Raw genomic sequence first — 15,470 nt, forward strand, 5'->3', positions numbered from 1 at the left:
GGCTTCAGTATTTCTTTTTGTGCAGTATGCACACATACATGTATTCTGGTTCCATGCCAGACTGTCACATGGCTATCTAAGTTCTGGTATGATATTCAACCACACTGTGGTCTGACAATAAATGATTTAGCTATAGTGTGTCCAGAACTAGAAGATCATAGCAAACATACAGCTCTGGAAAAAATTCTGAGACCACTGCTATTTCTTTTCTTAAAAAAAAAAAATTGAGAAGGACAATTTTGAGTGATGAACAGAAGGATAAAACTTGAGGCCACTGCAAACTTTACACTTTTTTATTGTTTAATTTCAAACATTTTCTACGAGGACAAGAACTTCAAGGGTCGCTCCTATGAGACCAGCAGCAACTGCCCTGTCATAGTCAGGAGCTGATGGAGGACTGTGAGTCAATTCAAGAGCTTTACCACATCTCTGACTGCCAGTCTGTGCAGGCCATGTACAAGCAGCCCCACGAGACAGGCAGGCAGATGTACCTGAAGCCTGGAGAGCACAGGAGCATGAGGGAAATGTACCTGACGCCTGGAGAGTACAGGAGCATGAGGGAGATGGGACACAGTGGCATGGGATTGAACTCTGTAAGACGCATCATGGATAATTGTTTAGTTTAAATATGTGTCTAATTCATATAAAGTATGTAAGATATTTCTGTCTACCTTGCTTGTTTTTGTTGCACCATGTTGTTTAGTATTGAGTAACTGATTTTACAGTTTTATGGTGGTTAATTATGACTATGCAGTATTTAGTTAGTGTACATATTGCACTACACTTAACCAGTCACTACCAAAAATCATACCTATATTTTTCCACCTTGCATGCAAAAGATAAGTGTACTAATATCAGCTGAGCTATAGTTAACATTACACTGGATACTGAAATGTATCATAAAAACGTTTATTCCACATTTCCGTAGTTTATGTATATAGATATACTACAGTATTGAAAATTATACAATATAATATACTATATAATTAATGAGTATAGCCCTTCCATGCTAACAGGTTACAAAAGAGTCTGAGTTGATACATGCTGGTGCCATGAACTTGCTTCTGATTGTTGGGGGCTGCAATTGGCACTGTCCCAGATGCATACAATCTGGAATAATAAGCATTTACATAATGATTTCACAAACATTGTAGCTATCTGCTAGGTTGCTGAGTAAGGCATCCAAAACAAAAGGTCCATTAGGTCAATTAGCTATCAAGTTGAGTATAAAAGTGACAGTGAGGAGTGGGTAAAGTACCAGTGTTATCAGACTTAGGAGAGAATCACAATGGGCAGGGTCGGATAACTTTGTTTTTTATTATTATTCTTATATTAAATGTATATGTTATGTATAATGAGGGAAATCTAAATTATCTTTTTAAATCAAGTTTGTGCTTAAAACACTAAGAACAGTGCATATTTTTTTTACCTCAAATGTTTATGACATAGCATTCAATGATTTGCTTACTTAAAGTTTTACCTTCTGAAAACATGTCTTAGATCATCTTCTACGAGGACAGGAACTTCCAGGGTCGCTCCTATGAGGCCAGCAGCGACTGCCCTGACATGTCCTCCTACCTGAGTCGCTGCAGCTCCTGCAGGGTGGAGAGTGGCTGCTTCATGGTCTATGAGAGGCCCAATTATATGGGCCAACAGATGTTGGTGAGACGGGGAGAATACCCAGACAACCAGCGTCTAATGGGAATGAATAGAAGCGACTGCATCAAATCCTGCCACATGATCCCCATGGTAACAGAGCTTTTTCAGATGTGTCTAGTTTACAAGCCCACGTATCTCTGTTAGTATTGACCCAAAATATATTCTTTGTTACAGCACAAGGGAGTCTTCAGGATGAGGATCTTTGAGAGGGAGAATTTCTCTGGTCAGATGCATGAGCTAATGGACAACTGTGAATCCATCCAGGAACGCTTCCGTATGAACGACTTCCAATCCTGCAAGGTCATGGAAGGCCACTGGCTGATGTATGAGCAGCCTCACTACAGAGGCAGGCAGATGTACCTGAGCCCTGGAGAGTACGGGAGCATGAGGGAGATGGGCATGGACATAAGAACTGGCTCCATGAGACGTATAATGGAATCATGTTAGAACCATGACCCAACCTCTACTTAATAATAAATATGCTTTTATCTTTTACATCTGAGAACCATTTGTTTAATCCACAAGCAAGTGTTTTGAAGTTTAAGTGTTGATGAAACTTGTGATAAAGGAGAGCCTGCGAAATCCATTATCCTTGTGAAGACTCTCTTTAAGAAAAATATTCCCCTAAACAGTATTTCAAGTCAGAACAAGCACACACAGACAATGATGTTAACAATCTTGATTAATTATTTATACATACTGTCACGCCTTTGGTCATGCCTACGTACTCGGAACAACCTGCAAGGAGGCAGCGCTCTGCTTCCCCTGAGTTTCTTAGTTTTTAGTTAATTGATTTCACCTGTTGCTTGTTTGACCCCTTTTAGTTTGCTATTTAAACCCCAGTGTTTCCTAGTTTCTTTGTGAAATCTTACTCTTTTCTTAAACAGTCTGTCTGAGCCTTGTTCTATGTAGTTTTGTCAGCTCTGTGCGTCGACCATTTGCCTGTCTTCTGATTACGATTTTGGATCATCTATATTGCCCTGTCTGCCTGTATATCGACCTCTGCTTGTTCCTGGACTACCCTGTTCTACAATAAACCCCCTGCACTTGGATCCTGCGTCTGGTCTGGTTACACATACAATGTTGTGCAAAAATCTAAAGTGTAAAGCAAAAATACTTTACAAATTATGAAATGCAAAGACCAAACAAATATTTTCTCAAAGTTGCACAACTACATATATACAGTATATAAACAAGATTGTTTGTTGTTGACTAGGACTTTTCACAGTACTGCACAATAAATGCAGGTGTCTAAATAAATGTATCAATGATAATATGTTGTATTCTACAACTTACAAACATTTCTAACAGGTGTTATGGTACATCATATTCAAGTCTAAGTGCCCATAACAGTCTATTGTACAAGTTTGTGTCTGAAGATATTTGGATTCACAATGATTAGAAAGCGTTATTAGATTAATCAATTCTGATACCATTCATTCCACCTCTTCTTTAAAACATAAATTATTCAGAAACACATTTAAAGCATGACATTTTTATCATTTAACAGTGATAAATGTACAATATTTTGCAATTGGATCCTCACAGCAGCTAGCGGCTAAATCAATATCCCAAAAAGATACGCTAATGCTTTTACAGTATGTATACTTTATCATCCAGCATTTAAATTAATCTCAATGTAGAATATGTATGAAACATTCACCATCATTCATTATACTCACAATGCATTGACCTGTACTGTATAAACAACTTTGTTATCGGCACAGTACAGTATATTTAGAAGCTTCTCTTAATTCTTTATGCAAGGAAACAATATAGACACATGCAACTGCAACAGAGATGCATAGAGACAGATAATTACCCCATTAATGTCCCCACTGCCCGGTAGGCTTCAATGTCATGTTGCTGCGTCAGGGGTTTACACAATAGCAGCTCACTCACTCGATGGCATTGGTCAGGTATAAAAGTAAGAGGTTAATAGAGACGTGGCATCAGTGTAGCCACAGCGCAGTCCTGACAACCACCAGTATGACCATGGGCAGGGTAGGCACTCTAGTACAACTATGTTTTCATCTGCACTTTTTGAAGTATGTTGCTTGATTTGTTATGTCTGTTTATTATAGCTAAAATCCATATCGTAAAGAAAGTTCATGGTGTGTTTTTTTTTTGAATTTATCCAAATATTTTCTTCCTACTGTAGATCATCTTCTACGAGGACAGGAACTTCCAGGGTCGTTCCTATGAGACCAGCAGCGACTGTCCTGAGCTGACCTCCCACCTCAGCCGCTGCCACTCCTGCAGGGTGGAGAATGGTTCCTTCATGGTCTATGACCGCCCCAACTTCATGGGAAACCAGTACTTCATGAGGAGGGGAGAGTACTCTGACTACATGAGCATGATGGGAATGAACGAATGCATCAGGTCCAGCCGTATGATCCCCATGGTAAGCCGACAGTGCCAACACTGAAGAGGAACTCTCAAGTCAAAAAATGAACCTTCACCATTGAAGAATGGCTACTGTTTTATCTGATCAATGTCTGCATGTTACAGTACAGAGGAAACTACAGGATGAGGATCTACGAGAGGGAGAACTTCGGAGGCCAGATGCACGAACTGATGGATGATTGTGACTCCATCATGGATCGTCACCGCATGTCTGACTGCCAGTCCTGCAACGTCATGGATGGCCACTGGCTGATGTACGAGCAGCCCCACTACAGAGGCAGGCAGATGTACATGAGGCCTGGAGAGTACAAGAGCTTCAGAGAGATGGGCATGAGCAATATGAGGTTCATGAGCATGAGACGTATCATGGATTCTATGTAACAACATTTTAATTCATAATATATATTGATTAAAAGGCTGTTTTGAAAATCCAAAGTGGAGTGTCTGTCTGGTTATTCTTATTCTGAAGTTTATTTCTGATATGACTACTAAGGTAAATTATGTTTGAAATCCTTACCTTATCAATAGACCCACCCTTTTTTTGCAATTTTTTGCAATAAGAACAATATTGTAGTACATAGGAATTGTGGGTATTAGTAGACTGCTATTTCTTTTGCCCCTGATAAAAATATCTCAGCTATGCCTTTATAGCTGGTACTACTGGTGTGTACTCACCAGTCATACACACACTAGTCATACACACATATTCTGTTAAGGTATAAGACTATATTACTTAGGTTCTGTTTGTATATAGATACAATTTTACAGACACAAAGGTGATCTTTTGAACACATCTATGAGTGATGTTATTGTGGGGATAAAGAAGAGATGTAGTTCCCAATCCTGGTCTTTGGGGCCCCCTGCCCTGTAATCAAAATCTACATTTTCCTTATTTGCTAGCTAACCTAATCGAAAAATGTTACAACCTAGTCAATCTCATTTTGTCAAATTATTCATTTAAGGAATCACCGGTGTGTAGTTATGTGAGAAAAGCCTTTTTATTTAGATCATGTCCATGAAGAGTGGCAAAGCATTGCATTGTAAATATTATTAGGAAGTTGTGTACGTTGTTGAATACTACATTTGAATTACTTAAAGGGAAACTTTGAGTCCGCTAGAGTATGAAACTGAGATTCTGGTAAATCCTTGACCCAATAACCCTGCCTACTCTGTGCTTGTGCCACAAGGCAAGGCAAGGGACTTTATTTATACATAGGGAGGATTATGAGCCACTGCTTGCTTGATTAGCATAGCCTTGTCAATGCTAAGTATGTTGTCCTCCATCATCCTCCATCATGTCCACCATTAGCGAAATACTTTCGACCACGGCACTGTTGATGTTACAAAAGCTTTGTGGGTTTTCAGGATAACCTTGTGTTCATGAAGTTCATGAGCATGAGATGTATCATGGATATGTGCTTGATATCACTGACGTGTTTTTGCCTTTTCTGAATTCCACACTGTCAATAAAGTTTACATAACTATATTTTGAAGTTCATGTGATTCTTAAATGCTCACAGCATGTCAACAAGTAGTCTAGGCTGAGAAGTATAAGATACATTTCTGTCCTGACCTGTTCACATCACAAGAAACTGTTCTTTAACTGGAGGGAGCAAGTCAATCAAATAAAAACTGACCATCTGGATCACTTCTCAACCAGGTTGTGTTAAACTTGTTTATTAATGCAGCACAAATAAAATGTAAATTTTAAATTGCAGATTTTTTTTTTTATATCCCTCTACAATAGCCATTTTGTTTAATATCCTTAATCATTCTATGGATGTGTTATATTATCATATAGGGCTATGCATCTGTAAAAAAATATATATATTAGCCTCTTTGTCTGAGATTTGTACAGTAGGCCTACTGTAGTATCGTGCCTTATGGAATGCATTCCTTTGACAATGAAGAATAACTTCCAAGACACAAGTAACAATTTTACCCTCAACACTATTAACCAAGTACTATTGACAACTGCATTCTATTTGGATTATACGTATAGTAATCCAACACAGGGAAACATAAAATACTGTATGTTCCCTGACAATGTCATAAAACATCCATCCTCAACATATGTCAAACTGGTCATTGTATAAACATTCTAATAGCTGCATTGTACTGACTTCTAAATGAAAAAAAAACACATTTTAGAACAACATTCTAAAATCTTCTAGGGGTATAGTCACATGGAAATGTGATGAAGGGCGTTCAATACTGTATAGGCCAGTACCATGTTGCTGGGTCAGGGGTTTACACAATAGCGGGGATGCAGATTCTTTCAGTTTGGTCAGTTATAAAAGTAAGAGTTAAAACAGACAGAACATCAGTTTGGCTGCAGCACAGCTTTTAGAAACAATCACCATCAAAATGACCATGGGAAAGGTGAGCATTGTGGCAGTTTGGTTTCATATCGCCATTCCAGTTTTTCTGAATTGGAAAAAAATCAATTTTTTAATGTTTTTTTTTTGCTTTCAGATTATCTTCTACGAGGACAGGAACTTCCAGGGTCGCTCCTATGAGACCAGCAGCGACTGTTCTGACATGTCCTCCTACCTGAGTCGCTGCCACTCCTGCAGGGTGGAGAATGGTTCCTTCATGGTCTATGACCGCCCCAACTACATGGGAAACCAGTACTTCATGAGGAGGGGAGAGTACTCTGACTACATGAGCATGATGGGAATGAAAGACTGCATCAGATCCTGTCGTCATATCCCCATGGTAAAATCAAGACATTTCTACAGTAAACTCTCCTAAAATTGCATTGTGAACTTGTGTAACATATATATGTATTGTTCTAACAGCATAGAGGAAACTACAGGATGAGGATCTACGAGAGGGAGAACTTCGAAGGTCAGATGATGGAGCTGATGGATGATTGTGACTCCATCATGGATCGTTACCGTATGTCTGACTGCCAGTCCTGCAACGTCATGGATGGCCACTGGCTGATGTACGAGCAGCCCCACTACAGAGGCAGGCAGATGTACATGAGGCCTGGAGAGTACAAGAGCTTCAGGAATATGGGCATGGGAGGTACAAGGTTCATGAGCATGAGGCGTATCATGGACTCCATGTAAAAACATTTGAATTTACAATGTCTGACAACCTCAAACATTACATTTTAATAAATTGACGTTTTCTAAAATCTGCACTGGAATATTTGTTGTTTCTCCAATGTACATGCTAAAAGCATAAGGTCTGTACCAGCAATAATGCGTACACCAGGGCTCTCAAGTTATGAAGACAGGCAAGAGTGACATTTCCCCTACCTCAGCCCCCCCTCAAAATTAATTAATTAATTAATTGCTTTTTACCTGACATCTTTGAAAGGCAGCAATGATTAATGCATCCATGGCCAGGATATGATGATAAAGTATGACATGATTTTAAAAGTGACCTATAACATCGACTATGCAAAACACTTAAATGTATTTAGTGCTAATAAAATTATTAAGCCTATTTTGAAAAATCTGTTTATAATGTGACAATATGTCAGTCATCGTGTGATAACGAAAATATGACTAGGCCTAGACTCAGGGGCGATTCTAGGATCAGACCTTTAGGGGTGCTCAGAACCCAATGAAAATGTGACATGAATACAGTGCCTTGCAAAAGTGCAAAACCCCCTTGCTAATAACAGGCATGCAAACAGGTCAGGGGTGAAAAATGTGAGAAGGATACGGCGAACCCCCGACCCTCTAGGGGGGTCCGGGGGCATGCTCCCCCGGAAGAAAATGTATTAAATGTTAAAGTTAAACGCATGAATCTGGTGCACTTCGAGAGCAAAATTAAGAGGCTAGATCGATGTAGAATCTGTGCTCTTGTAAACAATGTCATTTTCTTTTAACCATAAAGACATTTTTTGTATAGCATTGGTTCCAGAGCCAGTTGTAAAGTTGGGAAGCACGGGTAAAATGCTGTGTTGGCCACGGCCACGAACGTAGGTTATTTTGGTTTAAAAAAGGTGAGGAGTTTGCATGCCTATAAATCCCTAATTTCACTGGATAACAATTCATACATTTAGGCCTATGTATTATTATGCTAAATATTGAATAAATGAAAAAACTAAAGATGTCCCTTTCTTCATGAACTTTTTAATTATTATTATTTTTAGGGGTGCTGAGATTACATTTAGGGCTACTTGAGCAATAGTGCTATTTTCTGATTAGCTATTGTGTAGACCTTTTTTTTTTTTTTGATTGGGTGATAAGTGGCAGGCTCGACTAAGAACTCCAGGGGAGACGCGCTTGATTCCTGCCGGTTCCATAGTGAGAGAGGCGCGGCCAGAGAAATTTCGGTTGGGCATATTAAATATAAAAGGTTTTTCCGCGTGAGAAATACGATGTGTGGCGGGAGTGCGTGACAAAAGATCGGAATGAGTGACTGTCACGCTCAATGCGTGACACTTGAGAGCCCTGGTACACCATGGATTGATTGTTCCTCATTACAGGAGTCAGGTGGCTGAGCGGTTAGAGAATTGGGCTAGTAATCAGAAGGTCGCTGGTTCGATTCCTGGCTGTGCAAAAAATTAGGTTGCGTCCTTGGGCAAGGCACTTCACCCTACTTGCTTCAGGGGAATGTCCCTGTACTTACTGTAAGTCGCTCTGGATCAGAGAGTCTCCTAAATGTAATGTACACCCCATGATTTCCTTATAACCTCCTTCTTTGTCATTTAAATCTGGGTGCCAGGTCTCCAGTAATATCAAATGGTCAAGAACCTGAAACATTAGAACATTTCAACACATATTCCGGTAGTAAAAAAACATTGCAGGATATAATAGCAAAGGCCCATATTGTACAGTGCATTACCACTCAGTAAATAATACAAATATGCCACTTCCTGTAACATTACAGTGAAATCACTAATAATCCACAGTATAATCATCAAATCAAATTTAAATTTGTGTGTATAGCGCTTTTTACAAGCAATGTCACAGAGGGCTTCACATACGCCCATAGAACTGCCCCTCAACCAACCTAAACCCTAAAGGAAGACTCCCAGAAAAAACTCACTAGAGGAGAAAAAATGGAAGAAACCTTGGGAGGAGCAATTCAGTGAGAGATCCCTTCCTCCAGAAACGGTTGGTGAAATCATCAAATAATAATTTTTATGATCAAATAACATGTCAAAGTTAATAAAATAAAAGTCACATGCAACATACTGGAAATGTGATCAAATGTATGTTATATTGTACCAGTTAGAGCTCTATAAATAAAGAATCCTGCTATGACCAAACACTTTGAAGCATGATCAATCACCTTCAACCTTCAATGATACAGAAAAATATCTTGATTAATACAGTGTAAATGCCCTAATAAGTCAAATTGAAATTGAAATTATTTCAATTTACCCTCCTTAGCATAAAATGCAAAGTTGTATACTTATGTTTATTAGTTTTTTTAGTTTTTTTAAGTTCCATTATGTCGAGTATCTACATTTTATGATCTTTTATAGATGTGTTTCAAACAGTGGAAGGTTTGCATGGAAATTGCAGGCCAACAGTCCTTTGCCTATACATCATGAGGACATTGTTTTGATTTGATTATGAGGACTCAAAAGCACTAAATCTGATTAGAATCATCATCTACACAATCATCTATATACACAGTGTGACAAAGTTAGGCAAGGTTATTTTTTATGGCCATCAGTATGAACACTTGGATCCATATCAAATGCTGTAAAAAGGTTTGTGCGAATTACAGTAAATACTATATTCTGCATTTAATATGGTGTGACTGTACAAAGCCGATTTAGTAAAAGTATAGCCAAGTTTTCCATAAATTCAGATTGGATTTGAATGTATTGAAAGCAAGATGTATTGATGTATTGCCAAACAGTTCCAAATACCAAATGGTGCAGTAATTACATTCACAACATTTGTGGATGAGGAACATGAAGAGATAACCATTTCAAGTGAATTATTATGTGGATTATTATGTATAGTAAACGGTTGCTCTACAATTCTCTAATTAGATTACTTTTTTAAAAAGCACCAGCTTTTCTCAAACCTGAGGGGAGCAGTCCCCAGCACATCTGTCCATAACCTGACCCCTCAATAGGCCTCTACCGCATTTTGCTGACTCCGATATTTACACAATGGGGACACAGATTCTTTAGATTTTGACAGGTATAAAAAGAAAGGGTTAAACCAGGTAGGGAGTCAGTTCAGGAGCTCTAGCGGGAACAGTGAACCAAAATGACCACTTCTAGCCAGAACATGATGAGCAAGGTAATTATTGTCAAAGTTACACGTTTTTTAAATATCATAGAATGTAATATAAACAACTTAGAACAAAAGTAGAACACTAACCGAATGTGGCTAGTGTTTGTGTCTGAAATTGAGTAAGGTTCTGCTATTAGTTAAGGAATATTAATTCTGTTCAATTTCAGATCATCTTCTATGAGAACAGGAATTTCCAAGGCCGCTCCTATGAGTGCAGCAATGACTGTTCCGACATGTCCACCTACTTGAGTCGCTGCCACTCCTGCAGGGTGGAGAGTGGCTGCTTCATGATCTACGATCGCACCAACTACATGGGAAACCAGCACTTCATGAGGAGGGGAGAGTACTCTGACTACATGCGTATGATGGGAATGAGCGACTGCATCAGGTCTTGCCGCATGATCCCTATGGTAAGCCTAAAAAGGTTGTTTTATGATGTAAGCCTTGATAGATGGGACACAGAGATTTTTTTTAAATGATTCACATATTATTCTACAGCACAAAGGGTCCCACAAGATGAGGATCCATGAGAGGGAGAACTTCGGAGGCCAGATGCACGAGCTGATGGACGAATGTGACTCCATCATGAATCGTCACCATATGTCTGACTGCCAGTCCTGCAACGTCATGGAGGGCCACTGGCTGATGTACGAGCATCCCTACTACAGAGGCAGGCAGATGTACATGAGGCCTGGAGAGTACAAGAGCTTCAGAGAGATGGGCATGGGCATGGGAATGGGAGGAATGAGGTTCATGAGCATGAGGCCAATTATGGGCTCTTATTATTAAATAAAGCAGAGAACTCTGAATAAAATCAGTTACTCCGCACAAAATGTCTCTCTCCCTGTGTATATTGTAGAAACTGAATATGTGTATTGCCCATCCCAACCCCTGTAATGTACAGCATACAGATTACTTTTATTGCTGAGAATGATTGGATAAAAACCCAGGTGTTCCTCCTTATCTAAATGAACGAAAAATTACACAATTGCAGACCAAAGGTAACATCTGCGCTGAAAGTCTCGAAATCACCAGAGGTTAGTTCCAAACACTCCTGCAGTAGTGACCAAATACTGCAGTACTGTCCGGTTGTTTACTTGACTTGCTTCCATCATTACTATCAAGGAAGATTGTACTTTGAAATCTTAAATGGTTTGTAATTTCACTGATGAGCCAAAACATTATGACCCCTCACGCTGAAGTGAATCACGTTGATCATCTCCAAACAAGGGCACATGTCAAGTTCTGTGTAGAATAGATGGTAAGAGAACAACCAGTTGTTGCAGTCATCGCGTTGGAGGCAGAAGAAATGGGCAGGAGTAAAGACAAGAGGGACTTTGACATGGGCCAAATTGTTAAGGCCAGATGACTGGGCCAAATCATCTGTGGAAAAGCAAGGCTCGTGGGGTGTATGCAGTCAGCAGTGGTGAGTAGCCACAGACAGTGGTCAGAGGAGGGACAAACCACAAACCCATGACAGGGTGTTGGGCGTCCAAGGCTCATCGGTGTGCTAGAACAACAAAGGCTATCTCATCTGGTCCAAACTGACAGAAGATCTACTGTGGCACAAGTCACAGAAAATGTTCATGATGGTTACGGAGGGAAAGGAAAACACAATGAATTGCACCCTTCTGTGTACGGAGCTGCATAGCCGCAAATCGTTCAGAGTGCCAATGGTGACCCTGTCCACCGTTGAACGCACTAACAATGGGCACACGATCGATTGTCCGTTTTCTTTTAAATCACGTGAATGGCCATGTACATGTGCGCCATTTACCTGGGGAAGTGATGGCATCCGGATGCGCTGTGGGAAGACGATAAGCCGGTGGAGGGAGTGTGATGCACTGGGCAATGTTTTGCTGGGAAACCCTGGGTTCAGCCATTCATGTGCCATTCATGAGTCAATTTGACACGTGCCACGTACCTAAACATTGTTGCAGACCATGTACACCTCTTTATGGCATGTCCAATCCACGGCAACTAGACCTCACAACATTCAGGACTTGTTTTGGTGCCAGATACCACTAGACACCTTCAGGGGTCTTGTAGAGGCCATGCCTTGGTGGGTCGGCACTGTTTTTACGGCACACAGAGGACCAGCCGCAATTTAGACAAGTGGTCATAATGTTTTGGCACATCAGTGTATAATTCTATAGCTCTGGTGTGCACTAGTCATTGTTCAGTGCCAGGTATCCTGGCATCTCGCAACGACTTGTGGGATATCAGATGCATTCTCACTGGCCAAGTCACCAACCAATGCATCCTCGATAAAAGGGGCGGATCAAGAACACATCCAGGCATTGTAGGCATTCTTGGTGACTTGGGTTCTTTGGATTGGAAACGTACTTGGGCCATAAAAGGTCAAATGAGTTCGCAAGAACACAAGAACGGAAAAACAGCCAAGGTTCCTGGGTCCTAAAGTTACCTGTCTACATTTTAATGAACTACTCTATTGAACTAGTATGCCTTCATGTGATTTTATTTGGCATCAATAAAAAATAAAGGTATTGACATCTGCAATCTTTTGATTATGACTTATTATGACTTATACACTGTTAATAAAATAAATCAGGATAAAAAAGATTCAAAATAGCCACTAAAGGTAAACATGAGATGACCTGAATATTGATTAAAATCAGAGATTAAACAATTACATAGTGACTCTTTTCATGTAAAAAGATTATCAACTTGGATAGAATTATGCTAAGAACTATGTGAATTTATGAGATGAAATGATATACAACTACTACCACACCTACAGTATCATGCATTACCCAGATTCAGATTCAAGACCCTGGTACTGACCTTCCGAGCGGTGAACGGGACTGCACGCGACTACATCAAGTCTCTCCTCCAGCCTTACACCCCCACCCACCACCTACGGTCTTCTTCTGACAACCGTCTGGTGGTCCCAACGCTCAAGAGCTTCCGGTCCCAACACAAGCTCTTCTCCTGTCTGGCCCCCCAATGGTGGAATCAACTCCCCACCTCCATCAGAGACACTGACTGTCTCCCCACCTTCAAAAATAGGCTTAAGACACACTTGTTCCGGGAGTACAACGGCACTTAGGAATGATTGGCTGGACCTGACGTTTCAGGATCACAATGACTCTTATTGAGAGTCTTGTTGCTCTTGTTGGTTAGTTGTAACTGACTTAAAACTTTTCTTCTTGCTGTGTAATATATTTGTTGCTTGCTTTTTTCCCGCAGGTACACCCTTGCACTTTTGAGGTTCATGTTGTTAAATTGTTTAACTGTAACTTGTTCAACTACATTATGTGTAGTTATGGTTCTTCACCGAGATAGACATTGCGGGTAGCAATGTTTGGGGCTATCTCGGAGAAGAACATTATTATGATCAATGACCTATGCACTTTTGTAAAACTCTCTTTTGGAAGTCGCTTTGGATAAAAGCGTCTGCTAAATGCATAAATGTAAATGTAATGTACCCCTAAAACAATACTGTGCAACAATGTACAGTATACAATGTTGTCTATGTCCTGTGTATCCCTTTGTTGAGGCTTTATTTTACATAAGCCATTGAAAAAAAGTCTGAAATCTTCAAATGATCCGGTCATGTGGAAATATGACCATGGTACTTCAGCGTGCTATACAGTAGGCTTCTATAGTGTATTGCTGGGTCAGGGCTTTTCACAATGCAGCGGTCGCTGATTCTTTAGGATTGGTCAGGTATAAAAGTTAGGGATAAAGCAAATAGGACAGCAGTGCAGCAGTAGCAGCAGCAACAGCAGTAGTTCAGTAAAATGACCACCACTAGCATGAACATGGGAAGGGTAAGCATTATTGTGAAACTCCCCTTTTTAAAATGTATATAGTTGAATGAATCCTGAAAAGATATTCACATTCTTTATTTGTTTTAGGTCATCTTCTACGAGGATAGAAACTTCCAGGGTCGCTCCTATGAGTGCATGAGTGACTGCCCTGACATGTCCTCCTACCTGAGCCGCTGCCACTCCTGCAGAGTGGAGAGTGGCTGCTTCATGGTCTATGACCACCCCAACTACATGGGAAACCAGTACTTCATGAGGAGGGGAGAGTACTCTGACTATCAGCGCATGATGGGAATGACTGATGGTGTTAGGTCTTGCCGCATGATCCCCATGGTAGGAGGAAAGAAAAATAACAACAATCACATCCAAAATAGCCTCATTGCAACAGTTAACACAAAATGTGTTATGAGGAAATTAAGAATTATGTTTCAATTCTATCTAACAGCACAGAGGCTCATTCAGGATGAGGATCTACGAGAGGGAGAACTTCGGAGGCCAGATGCACGAGCTGATGGACGACTGTGACTCCATCATGGATCGTCATCGCATGTCTGACTGCCAGTCCTGCAACGTCATGGAGGGCCACTGGCTGATGTACGAGCAGCCTCACTACAGAGGCAGGATGATGTACATGAGGCCTGGAGAGTACAGGAGCTTCAGAGAGATGGGCATGAGCAATATGAGGTTCATGAGCATGAGACGTATCATGGATATGTGCTAGATATCTTTGTTTGAAAATAAAAATGTGATTGACAATATAAAAGGTTGGAGTGTGCCATATTACTTTCATAATGGGTTCTTTTTCTTAATTGTTTGTATAAATATCTCTCAAGGCATTGTTATTTATCATCACAATTAGTAGTATAACCTAATTTCCTTATCGTCATTGGTTAAATAAAAAATAATCAAGGTATAAATCTAATAATAATCCATAGTATTGACAACAAATGTATTGTTAAAAGTATTATTGTAAACATTGTTACACATTTTATTAATTCAAAACACATCAAATATCACAAATTAAAGGGCAAAACGACGTGAGAAAATGCTCTCCAATTCCCTCAAAAAACCTTATTAAAATCAGTAACATATTTAATGGTAAACAGGACAATGATTAAACTTGCAACAGGTGTACGCTTGCCCAAAGTCATTACAGTCAATCTACCTAATAACACCAAATAATTACAAAATGCTGGCATGACTTATTTTACATGAGCGCGTTTTTAGAAAAACTTCCATGTGTAATTCATGTAACAGTTTAATAATTGCAAAAATAATTGCTATCTTCAACAATGTAAATTACATTGTTGTAGATAGGTTGATAATTGATAACGTTACATTTTGTTTACTCTACTTACTGGGCTTCAAACTGACAAAACTGATAAAACAT

The 15,470-nt window shown here is 39.8% G+C and overlaps 5 protein-coding genes across 5 annotated transcripts; all 5 read left to right on the top strand.

Annotated features, from left to right (window-relative positions):
* Positions 1-1,279: 1,279 nt before the first annotated feature.
* Positions 1,280-2,132, top strand: LOC136962537 (gamma-crystallin M3-like). The gene is made up of 3 exons (XM_067256332.1): positions 1,280-1,297; positions 1,501-1,749; positions 1,834-2,132. Exons 1-3 carry the CDS (start codon positions 1,289-1,291, stop codon positions 2,104-2,106), a joined length of 531 nt encoding a protein of 176 aa, XP_067112433.1. The 5' UTR covers positions 1,280-1,288; the 3' UTR covers positions 2,107-2,132.
* A 1,492-nt stretch (positions 2,133-3,624) lies between these two features.
* On the top strand, positions 3,625-4,446 carry LOC136962621 (gamma-crystallin M3-like). The gene is made up of 3 exons (XM_067256455.1): positions 3,625-3,663; positions 3,821-4,063; positions 4,171-4,446. Exons 1-3 carry the CDS (start codon positions 3,649-3,651, stop codon positions 4,444-4,446), a joined length of 534 nt encoding a protein of 177 aa, XP_067112556.1. The 5' UTR covers positions 3,625-3,648.
* A 1,986-nt stretch (positions 4,447-6,432) lies between these two features.
* LOC136962599 (gamma-crystallin M2-like) lies at positions 6,433-7,142 on the top strand. Its single transcript, XM_067256415.1, has 3 exons — positions 6,433-6,447; positions 6,541-6,783; positions 6,867-7,142. Exons 1-3 carry the CDS (start codon positions 6,433-6,435, stop codon positions 7,140-7,142), a joined length of 534 nt encoding a protein of 177 aa, XP_067112516.1.
* A 3,120-nt stretch (positions 7,143-10,262) lies between these two features.
* On the top strand, positions 10,263-11,078 carry LOC136962547 (gamma-crystallin M3-like). Its single transcript, XM_067256343.1, has 3 exons — positions 10,263-10,295; positions 10,457-10,699; positions 10,788-11,078. The coding sequence occupies exons 1-3, from the start codon at positions 10,263-10,265 to the stop codon at positions 11,076-11,078; spliced, it is 567 nt and encodes a 188-aa protein (XP_067112444.1).
* A 2,975-nt stretch (positions 11,079-14,053) lies between these two features.
* Positions 14,054-14,801, top strand: LOC136932541 (gamma-crystallin M3-like). Its single transcript, XM_067227677.1, has 3 exons — positions 14,054-14,083; positions 14,171-14,413; positions 14,526-14,801. Exons 1-3 carry the CDS (start codon positions 14,054-14,056, stop codon positions 14,799-14,801), a joined length of 549 nt encoding a protein of 182 aa, XP_067083778.1.
* The last annotated feature ends 669 nt before the right edge of the window (positions 14,802-15,470 follow it).

The sequence above is a fragment of the Osmerus mordax genome, chromosome 2, assembly GCF_038355195.1.
Source record: "Osmerus mordax isolate fOsmMor3 chromosome 2, fOsmMor3.pri, whole genome shotgun sequence".
NCBI lineage: Eukaryota > Metazoa > Chordata > Actinopteri > Osmeriformes > Osmeridae > Osmerus > Osmerus mordax.